Raw genomic sequence first — 25,211 nt, 5'->3', positions numbered from 1 at the left:
AAGCCTCTCATGAGGGACTTAGTCAATGCCTTCAGGAAATCCAAATACATTCACTACATCTACCGGTTCACCTTTATCCACATGTTTATTAAACCCTTCCAAAAGCTATCAGATTTTGAGTCAAGACTTCCCTTGGGTAAATCCTTGCTGGCTGTGTCTGATTAAACCATGACTATATGTTATCTGATTTTGATCTTTAAAATAGTTTCCTTGATTTTTCCTGGCACTGAAGTCAGGCTCACACTTGGAGTCCTTTTTAAATATCAGTGTTACATTGGCAACCCTCAAGTCTTCAGGTACAATGGACAATTTTAATGATAGGTTAAAATTGCTAGTAATCTTAAATTTTACTTTTTAGTTCTTTCAGAACCCTGGGGTGCATGCCATCTGGTCCAGATGATTTGTTACTCATCAGTTTGGCAATCTAGCATACTATATCTTCCAGGTTCACCATGATTTGGTTGTTTATCCGAATCATCAGCCCTGAAAATCATCTCCTGAATGAGTATCTCCCCAACATCCTCATTAGTAAACACTGAAGTAAAGAATTTATTTAGTCTTTCTGCAGTAGCCTTATCTTCCCCAAGTACCCCTTTAATCCCTCGCTCATCTAATGGTCCAACCGACTCCCTCACAGGCTTCCTGCTTTGGATATATTTTTAAAAGATTTTATTATGAGTGTTTGCCTCTACAGCCAACTTCTTTTCAAATTCTTTCTTTTCTTGCCTTATCAATGTTTTACATTTAACTTGCCAGTGCTTATGCTTTTTCCTATTTTCTTTCGATGGATCCTTCTTCCAATCTTTGAAGGATGTTCTTTTGGCTAAAATAGCCTCTTTCACCTCGTCTTTTAACCATGCTGGCAATCATTTGTCCTTCCTTCCACCTTTCTTAATGTGTGGAATATATCTGGACTGCGCTTCTAAGATGGTATTTTTAAACAATGTCCATGCCTGTTGAACATTTTTAAAGTGAATTTTAAAAGTTCAGCGTGTGCATTAATTAGGAGATGCATTAATAAGTTAGGTTTGCATGTGCCGAGTGGATTTTAAAAGCCAGCGAGATCTGTGCGTATTTGGCGCAACACGCACTTCTCGAAAGTTTTCAAAAAGAGGCCGGACATGGGCATTTTGGGCTGTGAACCTGAGATATGCATGTAAATACTTAAGTGAACTGGCGTGCTCTAAGGCCCTCTCCCATGTAACTTTACTTTTGCCAAGGATAATGTTTGTTAAATAAAAATAGGTAGATCTGTGGGGTTTTAAGGGTCAGGAATAACTGAGAAGTGTAAAGGCTATTAAACTAGGTGAAGTTTGGAGGACCTATTGCTTAACTGGGCGAACTGGGTATGAACTGATAAAACTAAAATGCCCCAGTAGAAGCAGCATTTGAGTGCACCTACTTAAATTTGGTGCACATGTGCACGCGGCAAGCTACTTTAGAACTTGCAGGCATATGCTCGCATATGTTATAAAATGGCCATGTGCTTGGGTGCGGGCCAATGTACGCATGCCAGTATGCACTCGCGCACTGGTTTGAAAGTTACTGTCCCAATCTTTGTAGCTGAACCTTTCAGTTTTTCCTATTTTCCTCATTTTATCAGTTTCTCTTTTGAAAGTTTAGTGCTAGAGCTGTAGATTTACTTGTCCCCCCCCCCCTTCCAGTGATTAATTTAAGTTTGATTATGTTATGTTCACTGTGGCCAAGTGACCCCACCACCAAAACCTTTCTTACCAAATCCTGCCTTCCACTAAGAATTAGATCTAAAATAGTTCCCTCTTTCGTTTAGTTCCTGGACTAATTGTTCCATGAAGCAGTCATTTATTTCCTCCAGGAACTTTTATCTCTCTAGCATGTCCTGATGTTAAATTTACCCAGTCAGTATTGGGGTAATTTAAATCTACAATCCCAGCGTGCAAGAAACAGGTAACCAAGTCCATCAAGAGACTTATAGTAAATTATTTTATTGAAATAGTGCTTTTAAACAATCATTCATGGCAACTCCATAATTCTTCAAACATGCAAGTAAAAAGTCCCCCGACACGGTCCGTGTTTCGCGGTGGCTGCATCGGGAGGGACCCACGGTTAATTTCATCTTATATATTATATCTTATATATTTATATATATCTTATATATTTATCATATATTTATCATCTTATATATTATATCTTATATATTTATCATAAGTCTCTTGATGGACTTGGTTACCTGTTTCTTGCACGCTGGGATTGTTGATTTGATTGATGTGCAAGACATTCCTGCTTTACGTCTCTGCTTGGTTGGTAATTTAAATCTCCCATTATTACTGCACTGTCAAATTGGTTAGCTTCCCTAATTTCTCTTAGCATTCCATCATCCGTCTTATTTTGGCTAGGTGGACAGTAGTATACTCCTATTATTATACTCTTCTCCAGCACAATTGGGATTTCTACCATTAAGATTCTATTGTGTATTTAGGACCTTATTTTCCAAGGCTATCGCAGGTTTGCGCTAAGAGCGCAAGCCTGCGATAGCTAGTGAAGGTAGCGCACGCCTGCGCTACCTACATCGGGGAGGAGTCGGGGCGTCACCGGGGCCGACTGAGACAACGGCACGGACAGCGAAAAGGTAAGTGCCTTTTCGCTGCCTATTTCGCGCCCAATAACTACACCTTCTATGGTGGAGTTATTGGTCGCCATGCCGACAGCGATCGCACCGCGGAGGTGCGTTCGCTGCCGGCTAGCGCAGGACCGCCCCCCCCCCCCCCCCCCCCGTTTCGGCCCCCTGCCCCTCATTACTGCATTTTTCTAAAGTATCACAGGCCTGTGATACTTTAGAAAATGAGGTCCTTAGTCTCTTGCAGGATATTTATCCTGTTGGACTCTATGCCACCCCGGACATAAAGGCCGCCCCCCACCACCACCACCAAGTTGATCCTCCCTATCATTGCAATATAATTTGTACCATAGTATTACACTGTCCCATTGATTACCCAAAAATGCTTTTAGGATCCAATGCTTCCTCTGCTTTTTTTTTCTCTTTTGATGAGCAGCCTGCCCCCTCCCACCTCCCGCTAAGAAGAGAAATGGCCATGGATGGCCCTCTTCCTCCAACCCTCCCCATCCCCCTAGTACCTTCTTTTTGTTTGCTGGGAGCAAGGGACCCTCTGCCCCGCTCCCAGCACCACCAGTGCTGCTCTAAGACAGGCAGCACTGGAAGCATTAGCTTACATCAGGCTTACGCTTCCAGCGCAGCCTGTAGCAGTAAGAGAAGGGGATCTTCCTGCGCAACCTCTAGATCCCCTTCTCTTATGGCTACAGGTTGCAAGTGTAAGCTTAATTTAAGCTAACACTTCCAGTGCTGCCTGTTTTAGAGCAGCATTGGAAGTGCCAGGAGCGGGGCAGATGTTCCCTTGCTACCAGCATGCAAAAAATAGGTACTGGGGGGGGGGGGGGGGGGGATAGAGAGGGTCGAAGGAAGAAGGGTATCCATGGCCATTTCTCCTCTTAGCAGGAAGATTGGAGGGAAGGGAGTGGGCAAGGCTGTTCATTAAAATAGGAAGAAAAAAAAAAAGCACCAGGAGCCTCTGCTTTCAACGTTTTTGGGGGTGAAAAGAGAACGGCCCTACAGGGCCTTCATAAGATATTGTGGGGGGGAGGGAGGAGATTGTCCTGGAGGTCCCTATATTTGTAAGCTTTTTGTTTGTAATATCTATGAAGACTACCCTTGAAAAAGGACTGGAATAAGGAACTAGCAGTCCGAAACATGGCCCCGTGTCTCGGGTTACCAGTTTTTGTCGGGAGAAGATGGACCGACATGAATATATTCAATGATATATACAATTGAGCTAAGTACTTTATCTTAGAATTTTAATAGCATACAAAAATTTTTCTTGAAAAACAAGGACTTTTGTGGGAATTTTAATAGCATAAAAAAATATTTCTTGAAAAAAAGGACTTCTGTGGGACTTTCCATTTAAATGACCTATGATTATGAATAAGGCTGAGTCTTAACAGTGCAAGCTAATACGTTGGTGTAGTTAATGATGTATATTCAAATTTAGCCATTTATGTTTTTAAATTATCCGGCTACATGTTGCTGGATAACTTTAAGCAAGTATATTCAGCGAGACATTAATCCTGCTGAATATACTGGGCAAGTTATCTGGCTAACTTTAGCCAGATAATTTCTCCACTAACTGCCTAATGAATATGGATCTCTTAAGTGCCTTTGAAAATTACCCCCTTTTAGTGAAAGTTTTAATGCATAGCCTGAAACACTGTGACAATCACATGCCTCACTGAGTGGTCATCAGTCAGAAAAGTCCAATGATGATGTATTTTAGAAACATGTGGTGTTTTCCTCCACTTCTTGTATATATTTTTTTTCTCATGTTTTTGCCCAACTTCTGAATAAGGAACCTTGTTCATCTTTCATTTCCCATTATGCATTTAAAAAATGTAAAATAAATGTAACGTAAACGTACCTCTTTGTTCCATCTTGTGATTTATTCTCATTCTTTGTTCTGCTATTTCTTTTCACTTCAGCATCAAATTCTGACATGCCCAAGAGTACACTTTTTTTTTTTTAAAAATAGCCTTTGATCACAGCCAACTGAGTCTTTGAGAACCCCAGGCAGAAATTATAAATCTTGTGCAGTTCTTGAGGAAGTATACTGGATTGCTATTTTTCTTTTTCCTCACAAAAAATTGTAACCTTTTACTCTGTGAGAATATGCTGTCACTAGATCATTTATTATTGTTCATAAGAGCTTAAATTCCTTGAATCTAGAGTGAAGTAGTAGCCTAGCGGTTGAAGTACCAGGGCTGAGAGCCAGTGAAACCAAGGTTCAAGTTCTTTTATTCCCATTGATCTTTGTGGTGCAGCATGTCACCTCACCCTCCACTGCCTCAGGTACAGACTTAGGGATATACAGTATTGACGATGCTGTGTTAGGTTCTTACCTTGTGGTAAACTCCTTGCAATAGTGATAACATTAAGTATTTTCAATACTGCACAATTTTATGCCAAATATTGCCTAAAAGGAGAATTTTAAAAGAGGGGGCGTCCATAAAATATCAAATGCTCGAGTAAGTAGTGCTTAATTGCACTAGTTCTTTTTTTATAAACCTCGCAGATTTGCGTGCAAGTACCGGTGCGAGAATAACTTTGCTCGTGTAAAAAAAAAAAGGGATGGACCATTGGCGTTCTAGGGCAGTGCCAACATTTACGCGCATAAGTTGTGATTTTATAACCTGCATAGCGCATATAGCTGGACCTGCGCATATTTACTTCTGCTATTTACTAGACATAAGTTAGAATAAAACTCTTTATAGCCAAATACGGACAGGGTGAGGAATCTGGGTAAACTGGATGGAATGCAGGCTTCACAACCATGGGAGTTTTGATGACCCAGAGATAAACTGGGCAAACTAGTGGACTAATTGGTAAAACTGGGAATTTTCTTTTTGCATGCATGTTATAAAATGTGCAGATTGATTTGTTTGTTTATTTATTTATTTAAAATCTTTTAATATACCAATACTCAAGACAAGTATCTTATCGTACCGGTTTACAGCAAAACAAGGGATAACCAGTGATATAGGAGAAAGTTACAAAAAACAGGGTGATAAATTCAGGACAACTAAGAAAAGGTAGAATTAGCTTAACATAGTGCTACTATAGTGAAAACAACAAGCAATTTATAATAGTAACTTGGAGAGAGACCTGGTAGGCACTCAAATAAACAGTTCTTCAAGGGGTGATTAAATCTGTACCGGGCGACGAAAGAACGGAGATGGTGTTGAGACTTGGAGGAGAAGGGGTCAGGAGGGAAGGGAAGGAGAAAAGACCGAAAGGTGGGAGGGGGGGGGGGGAACAGAGGGCTGAGAATCTAGTGGGGTGGCTTGCATTATTACAGATTGGAGCAGGAGAGCAGCCAGAGTTATGAGAGTTATTAATGGAACAGAGTGGTTCTGACTGGAAATTGTGAATGTAGATATATTTACAATCCCTTATTTGAGGTGATTTGCGCATGTAAAGCCGATAAATGATAAAGAAAATACACAAATAATCTTTCTTCATCTAACTATAAAATTAGGAGCACACATACATGCAAATAGGTGTATTTTATATAATTTGCATACACTTGTGCAGATGATTTAAAATTCTTGGGCATATCGGCACACGCCCACATAAGTGCGTAAATGGGTGCACATGTGCTCATTTTAAAGTTACTGTCTTTATGATGATAAACTGCTTTGCATGCAGTTTCTTGGAATATAAAATTTGTGGCTTGCCCTAAATATTGCATGCCACATTATTTTCCTGGAAGTTAGCTACAACTCAAGAAAACATTAAGCTCTAATTCCACATTCAAAACTTCGGCCGTATGTTGAGCTTGATTTAAAACATTTTGACATCAGCAGTGCTTATTGAATATAAGACTAAAGGTTAATATAAAAGGTATAACGAATACATAATTGAGAAAACCAATAGAAAATTCAAGAAAAATAGAAAAAGACAGAGAAAAAAGATTTGAAAAAAGATCTAACTTTGCCGCAAATGATTAGAAGACCGGGCGGTTCTCGAGTTGAAATACAGAGCACACGCCGTCAGGCTTGATGATGCGGTTCAAGTAAAATCAGAGTAAAATCACACACAATTGTTAAATATTATTTCAAACTTTGGGAATTGGTGATTCAATACAAGTGACATTTCCTTTTTGGATACTGTGTGTTACTGTGGAAATTGTCTATTGTTCTTTTTGATACGTGTCAGTTTCTTAAAGGGCCATAATTCAAGCTGGCCGCTATACGGGCCAATTTTAAAAAGGCCACGTGCGTAAAAAAGTGGGGGTTATGTGCAGAAGTGCCTGGCCCTGCAAAAGGGGCGGGCTGGGGGCGTGGTCTGGGCAGGGAGGGGAGGGCCGGGGGCTGGTGGGACAGCAGCCATTAGGCCCTGTGTTGGCACATGTAACGTACTTCTTCTCCAAAGGAGCAGGTAAATTACAAAACAAAAACAAAAAAAGGAGAGGGGAAAAGGAAGGAAGAGTAGATAGGGGTAAAGGAACGTTCCCTCCCGATCCTTAATTGGAGCGGACTGGGAAAGAACTGAGCAAAGGGCCGATTGCGTTGCTGCAGATAGATTACAAAATTCCCCCACCCTGTGCGCACAAGTTGCAGGTCAACCACACATGCATGCGTAGGTTATAAAAGAGGTGCATCCATGTGCGCCCGCCGTGAACCGCGCGCACATGGACGCACGTGTGGAGTTTTCAAAATTGACCTGTTAGTGACCAGCTAGTGCCATTTTGATTCAGATAGCACAGAGCCCAACGCCTAGGGAGCGCTCCAGACCACTCTAGGCTATGAGGTTTTTAAAGGTATGGCCAGGGGGATGTGTAGGCTAGAGAAGAGAACCAGAAGGCTTATCTGCATACTGCTCCCAGCATCCCCTGGGAGAGGAGTCCAGAGGTCACCACAAGCGATTCAGGGATTGAAATTCCACAGCCCCAGCTTCCAGAGGCCCCGCACCCTTTGCAGTAGAAGAGGACCAGAAGGATCATTTGGATACTGCTCCCAGCATCCCCCCCGGAGAGGAGTCCAGAGGTCACCACAAGCGATTCAGGGATTGAAATTCCACAGCCCCAGCTTCCAGAGGCCCTGCACCCTTTGCAGTAGAAGAGGACCAGAATCTCAAACCCTTCAATTAACCAAGTGAAGATCAATTTAATGGTGGTTAAAGAGGATTGGTAAGGATAATTTTGGGAAATCTTTGGACTTATAAAGGTTTGGTGAAAGATGAAATAGAGGGATATATTCTTTAGAGTTTGTGTGTGTCTGAGGTAATAAGCAAGCTAGAGATAGTTAATCCTAATGTCTGTCTTTCCCACCCACTCAACCCTTGATTTTTAGGCAAGAGACACTTTCTCATTAAAAATCAATCTGGGTCTTATCTAAATCATACTATTGTACCAGCCCTTATTGAAAATGTAATCATCCCCTTCTAGGACACTAGCTGATTAATTAGTAAATTCACCTGTAAATTTAAAGTACTCTCATTCCAACACCCTTAGTATCCTAAACTTAACTAGGAACTCAATAAAACTAAGATGAAGGCAGCAGTCCAGCAGCAAGAGGGGGGCTTTTCTGTCTTTTGCATTGAGTGTCACATGTATGATTTTTTTACCCGCCAGTGAGAGATTGTATGTGTGCACTCGGTGCAAAGAGCTCCTGGCTCTCAGGGAACGAGTCTGATCTCTGGAGGCTAGAGTAGCATACTTGGAGGAGCTGAGGCAGACAGAAGTGCATTGATGAGACCTTCAGGGATATAGTAGCCAAGTCCCAAATCCAGTCTGGCAGCCCCAGTGCTGCCTTGGATCAGAAAGGTCTCCCAGTAGAAGAACATCACCCTGGTGTAGCAGGAAGTGATCCTGTAGTAAGGACCTGCTCTCCAGGTGATGTATTGTCCTCTCGCACTGAGGGCAAATGTTCCAGGGCTACTTCCCAGGAGGGAAGGGTTAGGCCGGCCATCATAGTTGGTGATTCAATTATTAGAAGTATAGATAGGGTAGCTGTTGGACGTGAGGACCGCCTTGTAACTTGCTTGCCTGGTGCGAAGGTGGCAGACCTCATGCATCACCTAGATAGGATTGTAGACTGTGCTGGGGAGGAGCTGGCTGTCGTGGTACATGTGGGCACCAATGACATAGAAAAATGTGGGAGAGAGGTTCTGGAAGCCAAAGTTCATTAATTGCTATTAATCAAGTTTACTGTTGGAAACAGGATGCTAGGCTTGATGGACCCTTGATCTGATCCAGCATTGCAATTTCTTATGTTCTTAGAGGGGTTTGTGGGTTCCAAAGGCCAGAGGGTGTGGATTTGGAGCTTTGGGGGGGGGGGGGGCTTATTGCAAAGAGGTATGATTGAGAAGGGGGGGGGGTGCATTCACCGTGCGAGAAAAACTTTATTTTATTTTTTTCATTAGGGCTACTTCTAGAGGCATTGATATTGGGGGGCAAAGAGTCTCAAAAGACCCCCGGGGGAGTCATTTGGGCCACTATGGCAAAGGGACTGCCATCATGCGGCATTTGAGTCCTACTAACCTGCAGCTTAATATGCCCCCATGGTATTTTCCACTTTTGGGAAAATGCCACAGCTTAGTAAATGACTCCCTAAGATTGTAAGCCCTCTAAGCCATGGAAATAACTTACTTCTATAATGTAACTGGCCCAGAACTCAGGTTTAGCAAGGTGAGTAATCAAATCCAAATCACTTGTATTCTAATTTTTAAATTGACATAATATCAATAGTGGATTGTCCTGTCTATCCTATTAATTCTGTAATTACTGGAATTAAATGTCAAGAGCGTTTGGATGCCTAGCAGCCATGATGTACTGGCTAGTCATAAAAAAGAAAGTACAAATAGTTTATACTCTTGTGTGTAAACAAGAGTTAGTATACTCTTACCTTCTTGTGTAGTTAAGAAAGAGTGGACTTTCTAAAGCATCCTTTGTAATTATTGTCTGGTACAGTTATGTAGGTATATGGGTGACATGTTTGTTCTACTGCTAGCTCCGCATTTGCGTTATCACATTATTCTTCATTTGATTGCCTGTGCATTGATTAATGATCTAGCAGCATTGCACTACTGCAGAATTAGTTTTGTCTGTTGCTATCTTGTGTGCTTCCCTTGGGTCACTCTGGTAGCTATATCTGAAACCAATTCTCATTTCATTTTGCTACACACATTGCAACTGATCAGGTATCAGCTATTAGTGAACAAAAGAGAAAAATTTAAGTTAAGGAAGCTCTCATAGAAGTTTTTTTTCAAAGCCTAAGAACATGCTGTGGGTGGAACAAGTACTTTTGAACCAGGACCATTTAGAACCCGGAAATAACAGAAAGAGTAATTCAAAAGAATTGTTAAAAACCTGTATTGATAAGTGGCAAGGCTCTATAAGTTGCTGATAACCCTGAGAAAATAAAATCATTGCTGAGGGAATAAGTTAAAAAGAATTGGCAGAGGAAAGATGGCAGCATGATAGTCTGCTCTGAGGACACTCCCTGATCGTCTTCTTGGAATTGTTACTTTTTGCTGATTTCCTTGGCTCACTATTCCTTTGAAAAGGAACGGGAAGGTTAGGACTTACCCCACTGAATCCTCTCCCCTTCCAGGGCAGCGTCTGTTCAATTCCTTTGCGGCTCCTGCATCTGAGGGGGTGGCTGCATTGCCGACCCTGACGGAGGAGTGCCGGAATTGATTATGGAGGAGGTTTCACTCAGTCCTCTTCCTGCTGAGTTTTTTTCCTATGAAGTGCCAGCGTCCCCACCTGATGATTTTGGGGCTAGTGCTGGTGGTGGGGGGTTCTTTGGAAGAGAGAGAGCTTGGCGTTGATTCTCTTTGTTCATCTGGGGAGAGGATTTTGCATGTTACTGCTGATTCTTGTCCACCATCGGTTGGTCCTGACTCTTCACAATTTCTTCCAGGTACTGTTTCTAGTGGTGCCTGTTTTGTGCCTCCCAAGCCATAGATTGTGACTTTGGACTCTATTTTGGATTTAATGGCTCATTTTGGATCTGCTTTTTCCCAATGTTCTTCCAAAGTAGACTCTGTTGCCAACAAACTGGATCATTATCTGCTGATTTTGACTCTCAGCGCCAGGTTGTTGCTGGGAAAATTTCCACCTTGCAAGATGAAGTCAAAATCGTGAAATAGGTTCGAGCTTCACTTAGCAGGAACGTGGTAGTATTTCCAGAAGATTTAAACTGGTAAAAAATAGATTTTGATATCTAAACCTCCATTTGTTGAATTTTCTTCCTGTTATTGGCGAATTACCTCAGTTAACTCTTTGTAGATATTTCCAAGAGGTTTTAAATATTTCCTCTGATATGGTTTCTTTGTTTACTAAAGTGTATTTTCTACCTGGTAGGAATAATTCTCAGATTCCTGTTGATTTAGAATTAACTGCTATTTTAGAATCTTCAGAATATTATGTGGCGGAGTGATTAACATTGTTAGTCTCTTTCTTTGCTGAATCAGACTTAAGCACCAAGATGAAGGCTTATTTTCAACACATGAACAAACAGTTTAAGGGGCAAAGTCTTTATATTTGTTTAGACTTAGCTTGTGTTACTGAAGAAAGGAAAGGATTGCTATCTTTGCGTCAGGAAACCTGTCCTCTTGTAGCTTCCATCATTCTATAATATCCCTGTAAATATGTTAAAGTTTCAGTAGAACTCTAAGTCTTTTTTGCTCCTGAACAACAAAAAATTGCTTGCTGATCCTAATTCTTCAGTCACATAGTCTGTCAATATATGTATTAGCAGGAAATTTTCAACTATCATGCTAAGGTAGTTTGTTTTGTGATTTTCTTCATATCCTCCTCAATTTCTGCCCCTTTTTCCTTTTTATTTAGTTTGTGGCCTACTGAGATTGAAAAATTGTTTTTCTTATTGGAAGATATCCTTTGATATATTGTTTTTCAATCATGTTTCTTTTCAAAGTTCTTGTGCTTTGTAATAATGTATAATCTAAAAAATAAAATGTAAAAAAAAAAAAAAAAGAATTGGCAGAGGTGATGAAAATCAGGAAATCATTAAGTCCATACGAAGTACTAATTGAATCATTCAAGGAGCTTACTGAAAGAGGATTTGACATATTAATATGATTGCATGGAATAATTCCTAATGAGAAGGGTAAAGGAATATGGTAAAGTTCAGTGGAAACCAGTTAGGTTCTGTCAATGCAAGTCAAATAGTATATTTGTTAGTCTATAAAGGAGCCATTAGCCTCTGTCAATTTTGCCATTGAAAAATCTTGCTGCCGAAGAATAAAGAAACGATGAAGCATTAACATTTGGTGGTTGTTGATTTGGAAAAAGCATATGGCAGGGTGCCAGAGAACTGAAATGGTGCTACATGAAAAACTGAGGTCTATTTAACATTTATTTACAACTGGGAAAGGGCATGTACCAGAATATTAAGATCCAAGTGAGAACGAAGTAGAATTGGTCTTAATTTCCTTAGTGTCCCATATTCCCACTTGAGCGGGTAAGTTACCCAGATAATTTTATTTGGATAACTTTGTCAGCTATTTATGTAGTCCAACTTGTCCACACAAATTTTGTTGGATAGCACTTAATATGGTGCTGTCTGGCTAAATATGTTAACCTACCCTTGCCGCACTTCAAGCCCAGCCCCTTTTTTGTTCAGATAGCTTTGTTCACACAGACATTATTACCTGGAAAAAGGAAGGGTATTTTTAAAGGGTCAGATTTATGGAGGTAAAAGCCAGTTTTATCTGCATTAATTTTTTGAATATGGGCCTCTTGCTCTTCAGATTAATACTGGACAAAGTGAAGGATATCCAGAGGGAGCCCCTATTGTGCATGTTATTTGCCAATGACATGGAGCTAATTGTTAAGAGCTGGGAAAGAAAAGAAAATGATATGGAAAGATGGGTACAATACATGAAAGAAGGAGGATTGAAAATTAGTAGAACATAAGAAATTGCAAATGCAGGGTCAGACCAAGGGTCCATCAAGCCCAGCATCCTGTTTCCAGCAGTGGCCAATCCAGGCTACAAGTACCTGGCAAGTACCTAAACACTAAGTAGATCCCATGCTACTGATGCCAGTAAAAGCAGTGCCTATTTCCTAAGGGGTAAATTTTCAAAAACCTACACGCGTAAATCCTGGGCTTACGCGCGCTGGGCCAATTTTCAAAGGCACGCGCGTAAGTCCTGGGGCCTCGGGAAAGGGGCAGAGAGGGGATGGGGCATGGCTAGAGGCGCCCAGCGCAGCGGCCATTTGCTTCTGTGCTGGGGATCGCATGCCGGCAGGAGCAAATGATAAGATAAGGATTTGGGGGTGGGTTAGGATAGGGCTAAGGGGTGGAAAGGTTAGGGAAAGGGGTAGCAAGGTTAGTATAAGGGATAAGGAAGTTCCCTCCCAGGCCACTCCTAAATTGGAGCGGACTGGGAGGGAACTGCAGAAGGCCGTGGGCGTCGGCGCGCACAGGTTGTACAAATGTGCTCCCTCTTGCGCCCACTGACCCCCTTTTTTATAACATGCACGCACCGGCGTCTCCATGTGTGCGCACCGGGTAGCGCGCACATGGATATATGCGCGCAAGTTTTTAAAATCTACCCCTAAATCAACTTGATTAATAGCAGTTAATGGACTTCTCCTCCAAGAACTTATCCAAACTTTTTTTAAATCATGCTACATTAACTGCACTATAACCAAATCCTCTGGCAACAAATTCCAGAGCTTAATTGTACGTTGAGTGAAAAAGAATTTTCTCTGGTTTTAAATGTGCTATTTGCTAATTCATGGAGTGTCCCCCCAAGTCCTTCTATTATCCGATAGAGTAAATAACCGATTTACATCTACCTGTTCTAGGGCTCTCATAATTTTAAAGACCTGTATCATATCCCCTCTCAGCCGTCTTTTCTCCAAACTGAACAGCCCTAACCTCTTTAGACTTTCCTCATAGGGGAGCTGTTTCATTTCCTTTATCATTTTGGTAGCCCTTCTCTGTACCTTCTCCAGTGCAAATATATATTTTTTGAGATGCGGTGTCCAGAATTATACACAGTACTCAAGGTGCGGTCTCACCATGGAGTGATACAGAGGCATTATGACATTTTCCGTTTTATTCACCATTCCCTTTCTAATAATTCCCAACATTCTGTTCACTTTTTTGACTGCCGCAGCACACTGAGCCAATGTTTTCAATGTATTATCTTCTGTGATACCTAGATCCTTTTCCTGATTGGTAACTCCTAATATGGAACCTAACTTTGTGTAACTACAGCATGGGCTATTTTTCCCTATATACAACAACTTGCATTAAATTTCATCTGCCATTTGGATGCCCAATCTTCCAGTCTCACAAGGTCCTCCTGCAGTTTATTACAATCTGCTTGTGATTTAACTACTCTGAATAATTTTTTATCATCTGCAAATTTGATAACCTTATTCGTCATATTCCTTTCCAGTTCATTTGTAAATATATTGAAAAGATCTCTGAGACAATCCACTGTTTACCCTTTTCCACTGAGAAAATTGACCATTTAATCCTGCTCTCTGTTTCCTGTCTTTTAACCATTTTGTGATCCACGAAAGGACATCGTCTTCTATCCGATGATTTTTTAGTTTTCTTAGAAGCCTCTCATAAGGGATTTTGTCAAACGCCTTCTGAAAATCCAAATACACTACATCTACTGGTTGACCTTTATCCACATGTTTATTAATCCCTTCAAAAAATGAAGCAGATTTGTGAGGCAAGTCTTCCCTTGGGTAAATGCATATTGACTGTGTTTCATTAAACTATGTCTTTCTACATGCTCTGTGATTTTGATCTTCAGAATAGTTACCACTATTTTTCCCAGCAGTGAAGTGAGGCTCACTGGTCTATAGTTTCCCGGATCGCCCCTGGAGCCCTTTATAAATATTGGGATTACACTGGCCAATGAAGACTGACTTAAAGATGTCCAAGTGGCTCCCGTGACAGTGCTGTGCACTTCCATACAAAGAATCCCCACTCCCCTGATTGACTGAGGATGCTGTGAAGGCAGCATTCATAGCCTTTGGAGAAGGAGTTGTGGCCATTGCTTAAGGGCCTAAATGGCTAGATTGCAAAGTTCTGGAACTACAAAGGAACAGGAGGAAACTGCTGAGTCAAAAAGACTGAAGACAGACTTGTATGATGGAAACATTTTGTGATGAAGGTGCTAAGATGAAATGTGTGAGAAATAAAGAGTAGAAAATTCAGACATTTGAGGAGTTCAAACACTTAGGGACAATAATAAATTAAAGCAGATCTTTTTGCAGGAGAGATCAGAGTGGGCATCATGCTCAAATGACTAAAATAGAGAGAACTAAATTGTGTTAACTGTGATAATTACATATGTGAAAGAAAGAAGAGCTAGCAGAAATATGAATGTTTGGTGTGAAATTGAGGGATAAAGTCAAAAATAAAGAAAGGAAAAAAATTGAAGGTGGCGGAAGTTATAGAGAAGTTCTGTGAAGGAAGAACAGTGTGGTCAGAAGTTATGTTACTTGCAGTGTATTGGCATTTGGGTGAGAGATGAAAAGATCCAGAGGAAAATTCAAGAAGACATGATTTAGAGCCCCATAATGAAAGCAAGAAAACTGCAATTAAGCAAGAAGCATGACAAAGAGTGGCTTAATCTGCATAACCTACCTGAATGGGAAATGCATATTAGAAGCTTTTAAAGTTTTGACCCATGCAAATACTCTGCTTCTTATCACAGTTCCTCAAAAACAGTGTTCTTTTTATAGAAAAGGATGGCACATTTTTTTTTAGTTTTAGTTGATGTTCGAAGGGCAACCTTCAGTATCCTACAAGTAGGGACTTTATTTTATGTTTTTATTATATTTTTCTTGGGAATTTGTTAGTGTTTATTATAACAAGCATAAAAAATAATTTACTTGGAAAATGGTGAGTCGATTTCTTCCATAGATTTCTCCCATTTTTATTTTTGTTGTAATTAACATGGATACATTCCCAGAAAGAATAAAATAAAAACTGAAAGCAAAGATCCCTATTTACAAGCTATTTTTTTGTGTTAAATAAAAGAGAAAGTAATATTTTTGTATGCTGTGAGAAGCAAATCTAATCAAATGCCTATTCAAAATGATACTATGATGCAAACCCCATTGTTCCAAAAAATTATGGGACACAACCCACATTAAACGTTTCTTTTGTGACAACTTTGTGGGGATTTTTGCATTTTTTAAAAATCCTCCCCTATCATAGGACCATCCCCTTTTTGGGATGGCTCTTGCCCTATATATATATGGGGTAAGCATGCCCAAAGGGGGTTCTTTTTGAGGAGTTGGAGTGTGTGGAGCAGAGGAAGGTATTTTCTGGAGATGGAGTTCATGGTAGAGGCCTCATGGATCACCCGATTGAAGATTTTATGGCTAGATTGGGATTTTTTGTGACCTTGTCCAGTTCCCAACAGGGAGACCAGTTACACCCTTGGTGGAAGGGCTGGATTTCCAGTTACCTTGCACATGCAGTCAGTTAACAGTGGGGACCGAGACTGCTGGCTTAGGAGACATTTTGGCATCCAGTTTTGAAGTAAATAGAGCTTTTCCATTATTACCTCCAGTTTATGATTTTGAGAGAGGAGAACTTCCCCATCCTTCAAGCAGAGGGCATATTGGACATTGATTCAACTCAGAAGAGAAGAGTTAAGGGGAGGAGATAAAGAAACTGCAGCTCTAGGAATTGTTATTCTTTTTATGTTGTTAATTTTTCCCCTTTTGGGATGGATTCTTATTTTTTTAAGATGAAGTAAATCCATTTTATTGTTGAACACCATTAATGGATTGCTGGCTGTGTTTCTCCCAAGTGATTCAACTCCTTGATACCTGTTTCCTATGTGAGCACCCCATAAACTGAGAATGGAGGGGTATTTAAGACTGAATGACAGTATCCTGAATCCCCACCACAGCTCCTAGGGCCTCAAAGTATAAACCAGTGAAACCATGGCACCCAGAGCTGGAAGTCTGATGAGTGAAAGATAAGAAGTCTGGGGCAGTAAACTTAAGCCCTGGGACTTTGCTGAAGCCCCTGCATTGGTACCAGTGAACCCAAGAGCAGGATACATTAAATGGCACATTTCATAGTATTAAATCTATGAAACCTCTGCATTCTGTTACACTTCTCAGTTGTCAGTTGTATTATAATACAGTCTCAGGAAGGTTTATATATTTTGTATTAAATCATCTGATTTTGTTAAGGATCAGAAGTTGGTCCTAAATCAAAATGCTTTAAACCCAATTATCATATATGTTCAATAATGCATTATAATTTTTATATTTTTTTAAATATGTTTATTTTTTTCCTTCTAAAAGCTGCATCCAATTCAATGGAAGCTTATAAAGAGCCAGGTTTAAATAATATAATTTAGTGAGAAGAAACTGCAAGAAACATGACAAAAGACCCAAAATTGATATGGAATAAAATTACATAATAGCATTCACCTTCAATAATGATGGTGAAAACCAATAGCAGTTAGGTAAGTCCTCTCAACCACCTTTTCCCCAAGCCAGTGATCCTCGCCCCTCGCCCAATTTGCAATAAAAAAATCTGCCCAAGCACATCCCCCAATTCTCCCTTTTCCCTACTCAAAATAAAATTGACCAGGAGGCCTGATTCCCTCTCCCAATCTCCCCTCCAACTCAAAAGATTTTTTGATTTTTTAATTGTCCCAGATTTCCACCCCATCCCTCAGAGCCCCCCTCCCCCAAATGTTTCCCAGGCCAAGCTGGTAGGAAGACACTAGCTTACCCCTTTCCAATTCTGCCTATCCTTGCCCTGGACCTCAAGTTGGTAGGAAGTAAATCTTTTTCCACCTTGCAGCTCAGTTTGTGGAACATTTGAGGAGGAAGAGTTTGGTAGAAAAGATTTTTACTTAGGAGAGGAGGGATGGGACATCATCTCCCAGATGATCCAGGTCATTTTTCTTAAAGAGGGATTGGGCCCCCAGTTTGTTTTTTCTTTGAGTGAGGGGGAGGGGCATTTTATTTTATGTTCAAGTGAGTGGGTGAGGGAAGCAGAGCTGCTGTACGGTTGCATGCAGGTTCTGGCTAATGCAGCTAGATTTAAGTCATCTGTCCCTATACCTAAGAATGGCCAGCTGGGTAAGTTTGACCTGCTCTGAAAATCACCACTAAGCGCCTTCTCTTGCTTTCCCTGGTCTAACGCCATCTGAGAGTCACTGACTTTTTGAGAAGATACAATTAGGCACCTAAATTTAGGAACCCAGTTTGACTCATTTTCAAAAGGGGCCAATTTGACCACTTAACTGCCATTGTTAGACAACTAATACCTTTGAAAATTGGCCCTGTGTTTAAAAGAGCTTTATAAACATAGAAGTGTAGAATGGTGCCAGTTCTAGCACAGGAAAGAGGTGCTCATTATTCAGGTTCTAGCACATTACATTATATTTGGGAAGAGGAAGGGAAAAACTGTTGTGACATTTTTAAGGTAAACAAGTAGGAAAGATATTTCACCACTTTCTTTTAAAAGCATTTTAACATGGAATGGCTTACACATATTTACTACTATGATACATTTCTAAAGAGATACAGAACCTTATTTGCATCTCATCTTGAAATAGCTCAGCAGGATGGGCTAATCCTATTGCTTAAATTTACATTTCTTTGCTACTGTACCATATAGGAAAATGAAAGTAAAATAGCAAGCTCTTTTTTTTCACTCAGTGCATGTTCTGAAATGTAATCAAATCTAACTTGCAAAGAAATTCAATATAATTAATTCAGTTTTACACTCTTTTTTTGCTTTCATCTTCCCCTGTGGTGCGCCAGCAAAAATATGTGGATCAAAGTAACAATATTGGTCCATCCTGCTGTGCTATACTAGTATTCTACATTCTTAGATAAATGTCAGCTATTGAAGTACTACAATCAAAGCTCGAACATCTTCATTTTTGTTAGTTGATGTTTTCCATGATTATGGAGAATTTTGCAAAATGGTAAAAGGCAAGCAAGAGTATACCCACACTTAAAGCCTTATTTATGCTGTACAAAGGTAAGATACTTTTCTATGTTCTGAAATTGTAGTAAATGTTGTTTTACTTTGTATCAATATAATATGTATAATATAACTGATCAGAAATAGTTTCAACCAATTCCCAACTCCTATTGTTTATAACTTCTATAGAGCTACTTAACTTATGCAACACTGTACAAAAACACGTAAGAGAGAGTTCCTGCTGTTAAGAGCTTACAAATTAATCAAGACCAACATACAAGGCAAAACTGAGAATTATTAGAGAATTGTTGAAATCAATAAGGCTATGAGTAGGATACTCAAGAGTTAAAATTTAAAAGCAACTTCAAAAAGCTGGGTTTTTAGACTGGATTTCAAGATGGTCAGAGAAAGGGAGCATGATGTACCAACCCAGGAAGTGAGTTCCAATCAAACATTCCAGTAAGATGGAAACCACAAAGTCGGGAGTTGGCAGTAGAGACAAAGGCTAGATAAGTGTCAACTGCCTGATGAGAGTTCATGAGGAAACAAGTAGTGAGAAATGAGAGAGGAGAGATAGTGAGGAGCTGCATAGTTTAAGGGTTTTGTTGGTGAATAAGAGAAGTTTGAACTGTTTGCAGGAATGGATAGAGAGCCAATGTAATAGCTTGAGAAAGGAGGCTATATGAGTTTAACAACTTTGGAAAATGAGAAATTGCACAGCTGAACTTTGGATAGGTTGTAGTGGGGAGAGATTGTTCACTAAGAGACTTCTAAGGAGCAGATGGCAGTAGTCTAAGCACAAGGAGATGAGAGCATATGAGGGTTCTGGTTATTCAGTAAGGAAGGGACAGGTTTTGGTGATATAGAGAAAAAATGACATATTTTAGCAAAGTTGTAGATATGTTATCCACAGAATCAGAGAAAAGGGGAAGAGAGGAAGTATGTTTTGGAGAAAAGATAAGGAGTTCTGTTTTGGCCATGTTGAGTTTAAGGTGGTAATGGAACATCCAGGCAGCAATGTCAGACAAGCAGGTTGATATCTAGAACTGAATTCCTGATTTTTTTTTTATTTTTTATGTAAACCAGGCACATAGTGTACACAGTGTAAAAAAAAAAAAAAAAAAAGAAACACAAACATATCGAAGCAACATCCATATATTACAAAGACAATGCAAGATGAAAGACAAAAACATCACCCTAAATGTAGCCCTTCTACTGACTCTTTCCTCTACCTGATTAAATTTCTGCTGTAGAGAGAGAGATCTTGGAATCATCAATATAAAAAGATGGTATTAAAAGCTATGGGGCGGTTTTTAAAAGGGTTACGCGCGTAATATATGTGCGTAACCCTTTTAAACCCTTCCTGCGCGCGCCAAGCCTATTTTGCATAGACCAAGCTATGCGCGCAAGCCCCGGGACACATGTATGTCCTGGGGCTTGAAAAAAGGGGTGGGGAGTGGGCGGGGCGGGACCGAGGCCTCCGGCACAGCGGCTGTGCCGGGGGATAGCGCGCCGGCACTCATCTGGCGCGCGCAACCTATGCCTGCCCAGAGACAGGTGCAATGTATAAAATAAAGGTGGGGGGGGGGTGATTTAGGTAGGCCTGGGGGGCGGATTAGGTAGGGGAAGGGAGGGGAAGGTGGGGGGGGAGGAAAGTTCCCTCCGAGGCCACTCCGATTTCGGAGCGGCTTCGGAGGGAACGGGGAAAGCCATCGGGGCTCCCCTAGGGCTTGGCACGCGCAAGGTGCACAAGTGTGCACCCCTTTGCGCGCGCCGGCCCTGGATTTTATAACATGCGCATGGCTGCGCGCGCATATGTTGTAAAATCGGGCGTAGATTTGGGCGTGCCGGGTTGTGCGCACAAATCTATGCCCGCGCGTAGCTTTTAATATCTGCCCCATGAGAGAGGAGATTAGCAAACCAAGTGAATTAGTGTAAAGAGAGAAAAGAAGAGGGCCCAGGACAGAACTCTGAGTGTCACTGATGGTGGGATGGCAGTGGAGGAGGATCCACCAGAGGACACACAAAAATTGTGATGGGAGAGGTAAGAAGAGAACCAAGACTAGACGGAATCTCAAAATCTAAGTAAGGACAGAGTAACATGGAGTAGGTGGCGATCAGCAGTGTCAAAAGCAGGAGATAGATCAAGGAGAATGAGAATCAAGCAAAGGCCTTTGGTTTTAGCCATATACAGGGTATCGGAGACTTCAACAAGGACTATTTTTGTGGAAAGTAGAGGGTGAAAATCATATTGGAGTGAATCAAGAATGGCTTGAAATAAAAGTCAAGGGAGTGGAGGTAAACAGCATGTTCAAGTAGTTTTGATGCAAAAGGAAGGAAGGAGAGGGGACAGTAGAAGGTCTGGTAGAGTTCAGTGAAGATTTTTTTAGGAGTGGTGTGATCACACAGATTTGAAGACAGCAGGGTCAGCTGCAATGAAAAGTGGAAATTGAGGATGTAACAGAAGGGATGACTGAGGGAATATAGAGCTGAGGAGCTGGATGGGAATGAGGTTGGAAGAACAAGTAGTGAAACTGGAGGAATAGGAAAGATAGGCAGTTTCCTCCACTGATTTCAGAAAGGGGGGAAAGGGTGGCAGGAGGAAGAGGAAAGGAAGAAAGTGGCAAGGGGGAGGTAGAGATGAACTGGTTGAGAATTTGTTTTGAGCAAATTTGCTCGTTTCTGGCAAGGTTTACCACAAAATGGCTTGGTATGATTTATTACTACTTCACTCTGAGATATATCCTTCAAAATATAGCCTCCTTTCAACCCTGCTTCTTTTTCCATCTTCCAGAACCCCAAGGACTGCAGCAAAGCCAAGAAACTTGTATGTAATATCAACAAAGGTTGTGGCTATGGCTGTCAACTGCATCATGTTGTCTACTGCTTCATGATTGCATATGGCACTCAGCGAACTCTTATTCTGGAATCTCAGAGTTGGCGTTATGCCTCAGGAGGTTGGGAGACCGTCTTTAGGCCAGTCAGCGAGACTTGCACTGACAGATCTGGTACTTCAACAGGACATTGGTCAGGTAAGACATAATAAATCATATACAACATGAAAAATATATCCTTGTTGTCATTCTCTGTAAATTACTGTACTTCTCTGCCTGCTAAACAAAATCTCTGCATAATGATATTTAAAAATAGAATATTCTTGACATCCAGTTAGATCTCAGCTTGAGGGAATACCTTAGTATTTCGATTAATGATGACAGCTGGTCAGATCACTATTTGATATCCTATTTTCTTACAGTAAGATCTTCTAATTTTTCACATGCGATACATAAATTTCAAAACACTAAATGTGATCATAAGGATACTGATCAGGTCAAAGATTTTCTAATACCTAGATTAGTTGATTTTAGACCTGTAAGACCCTAAGCAAGCGGTTGAGCATTGGAATTCTATAATTTTATCGTGGCGGCAGCAGCATCGGCCCCAAGCAATCGACGCAGCCAGTAATCGGGAAAGAAGACAGCAGCATGAGCCACCCGCGGCCGATGGGATTCTTCTTTCTTGGCCTTAGGGGGCTGGAGGAGGAGGCTGCTGCAGCTACCATTTGTGCTGGGGGGGGGGGGGGGGGTGGAAGAGGAAGTGAGTGAGAGAAAGAGAGAGAAGCAGCCAGCCAGCCTGCCTGTGTGTGATTGAGAGAAACTGGTCAGAGAGCTGATGTGTGTGTATATGTGAGAGACAGTGAAAGTGACTGCTCAGGGAGATTGATGTGTATGTGAGAGTGTGAGACATTAGTCAGGGAGATGACTGATGTGTGTGTGTGTGTGAGAGAGAGAAAAAGCATGGAAGTGAGAAATCTGGGTATGTGAGAAAGCATGGGAGTAAGAAGCCTGATGTTGTGGGGTGGGGGGGTGGGTGAAAGAAAGCATGGGAGTGAGAAATCTGGGTATGTGAGAAAGCATGGGAGTAAGAAGCCTGTTGTTGTGGGGTTGGGGGGGGTGTGAAAGAAAGCATGGGAGTAAGAAGCCTGTGTGTGTGTGTGCATGCATGAGAGAGAGAGACTGGTTGGTAAGGTGACGGTGTGTGTGAGAGAAAGAGACTAGTGTGTGTGAATGTGAGAGAAAATGTGATTCAAGGAATGAGAAGCCTGTGCATGTGAAGAGTGAGCATGGGAATGAAAAACCTGGGTGTGTATGAGACACAGCATGGGAGTGAGAAGCCTGTATATCTGAAAGAGAACATGGGAGTGGGAAGCCTGTGTGTGTGTGTATGTATGAGAGAGGTCAGGTGACTGGTGTGTGTTTGTGTGTGTGTGAGAGAAAGAAAGTGATTATGGGAATGAGAAGCCTGTGCATGTGGAGAGAACAAGCATGGGAGTGAGAGACTGGTGAGTGTCTGTGTGTGTGTGTGTGTGTGTGTGTGTGTGTGTGAGACAGAGAAAGTGATTATGAGAGTGAGAAGCCCATATATGTAAGTAGAACATGGGAATGGGAAGCCTGTGTGTGTGTATGGCATGAGAGCAACTGTTCAGGAAGGTGACTGGTGTGTGTGTGTCAAAGACTGTTTGGGAGATGATTGGTGTGTGACAGACAGAAACTGGTCATGGGGATATGACTGGTATGGTGTGTGTGTGTGTGTGAGAGACATGGGCACTAAGGAAGAGGACCATGAGTATAGAGCTTAGCTTCTACTGCTGCTTCTAGTGTGTGCCATGGTCTGCATGGAAGGGGAGTAGGAGAGCTGCTGGAGGGGGTAAGTAAAGGTGGCTTTTTAAGTTTATTTTTCTTGATTGACTGCCATTTTAATTATTTAATATTATGTGATGTCTGCTTTTTTGAAATATTTTATTGGTGTTTGGAGAATGTTTAATAGTGTTTATGAGTTTTTAATTGTTGGATGTTATTCTGTTCATAGCTGTTTTGAATCATTTATTCTGCTTATTAGTATAGTTTTACAATTATTTCTGTGTGGGGATCTATAGCTGCTTCCTAGTTCTGTTTTCCTAATAAGAGGTGTATTTGTTTTTAGGGCCTGATTTAATATTTGCAGTGTTGCCTTTTCATAGATAGGGTTGCTCCTGTTTGAGTGTATTCCATCATACAGGTGTAACTGTGTGTGGATTAGTTTATGTGCATTAATACAGATCCTGGGAGTATGTTAGGTCGGTTCTGTGTCTGTTACCGAGATGAGATATTTTACTACCATGTAAGTGTTTGTATCAGTCTTATTTGTTGTGTTTTCTCAAGAGGACATGCATTGGTGGTAAACTGCTGTCTTTTCACAAGTAGGGCTATTGAGCCTGGAAGTAGGAGTTTGAGTTGCTGTTACTGAGATGACACCAGAACCAGAATATCTTTTTTGTAGGGTGAGTTGTATGGGGAATGTCATAATTCTGCTTTACATCGATTATTGTGGGTCAGGGGGTGGATGCAAACTTTACTTTTACATCTAGCCCCATGACGATCTTGGGTCAGTGTGTCATGCATGTGAGATCCATCTGTCAGGTGTGTCCCGACAGAAAAAAGGATTAGATAAGTTCTTGGAGGAGAAGGATTGGATAAGTTCTTGGAGGAGAAGTCTATTACCTGCTATTAAGTTCACCTAGAGAATGGCCACTGCCATTAGCAATGGTAACATGGAATAGACTTAGTTTTTGGGTACTTGCCAGGTTCTTTTGGCCTGGATTGGCCACTGTTGGAAGCAGGATGTTGGGCTTGATGGACCCTTGGTCTGACCCAGTATGGCATTTTCTTATGTTCTTATGTTCTTAACCAGTGGATTAGACTGTTGTAATTCTTTATATACCGGTTTGCCAGCATCTACCACCCAAACTTTACAGTTATTTCATAATGCTGCAATCAGGATCTTGACAGCACACGCATGCATGACCACATTACTCCTTTTCTTGCTTCATTACACAAGCTCCCAATCAAATGGTGGGTGCAGTGAAAGCTTGCAACTCTCACTCATACTTTATTGTATGGAGATATTACTACTTGGGCTAACACAGTGCTATGTGTTTATAAACTTACATGTGCATTACGTTCTGCTAATAAAAATTTGTTGGTGGTTCCATTAGCAGGACTTGCCTATCTCGATCTCAACAGAGGCGAGGGCTTTTTCCGTAGCAGGCCGTATTCACTGGAACTCTCTACCAGATAGTTTGCGATCATTGACCTGTCCCAAAACTTTCAAAAATGCTCTGAAAACTTATTTTTTCATGCACGTTAAATAAAGCTTTAACTGTGTAATAAATTCAGGCTAGAAAATTGTAGTATCAGGAACAAAGCATTGTAAAATCTTGAAAAGTAATGAAATGCTAGCAATAACTGTCACAATCTGACTTAACGAATATACAGGCATATTTGATATTTATCTAAGTCAGTTACATGTTTAGAACTATTATTCTTTTTAATTTATGAAAGTTTTATCCCTGTACCCAGCTTCAAACATTTGCTATGATTGCAGGTTAGAAAATTTTTAAATAAATGAAATAAAGCTGATTTTCAGTATTGAAAATTAAATATTTTACTAAGTATCAGTTTATTTTCTAACAGTAAAACAACCCCTTAATAGATGTGCCTATATTTTTATTGATCACTGTTAGAAAAGGCAAGATTAAAGTCATGCAGTTTCTCTGAAAAATTGGCAGTGCTCTGTGAAGATGTTTGAAACCACTACTTAGTTCTTCAGCTGCTTTCTGAATAACATATGAGGAAATTATTTCTTATGTACAGTTT

The 25,211-nt window shown here is 40.8% G+C and overlaps 1 protein-coding gene across 9 annotated transcripts in view; it reads left to right on the top strand.

Moving 5' to 3' along the window:
• Positions 1-25,211, top strand: part of FUT8 (fucosyltransferase 8) — a 543,593-nt gene that overhangs the window by 403,158 nt on the left and 115,224 nt on the right. For all 9 annotated transcript variants that reach the window (XM_029598885.1, XM_029598887.1, XM_029598881.1 and 6 more), the window contains one exon: positions 21,311-21,548. In XM_029598885.1, coding sequence (XP_029454745.1) covers positions 21,311-21,548 — 238 coding nt within the window. The remainder of the gene's footprint in view (positions 1-21,310; positions 21,549-25,211) is intronic.

The sequence above is a fragment of the Rhinatrema bivittatum genome, chromosome 4 (assembly GCF_901001135.1).
Source record: "Rhinatrema bivittatum chromosome 4, aRhiBiv1.1, whole genome shotgun sequence".
Taxonomy (NCBI): Eukaryota; Metazoa; Chordata; class Amphibia; order Gymnophiona; family Rhinatrematidae; genus Rhinatrema; species Rhinatrema bivittatum.
This window is presented reverse-complemented; position numbering and strand designations above follow the sequence as displayed.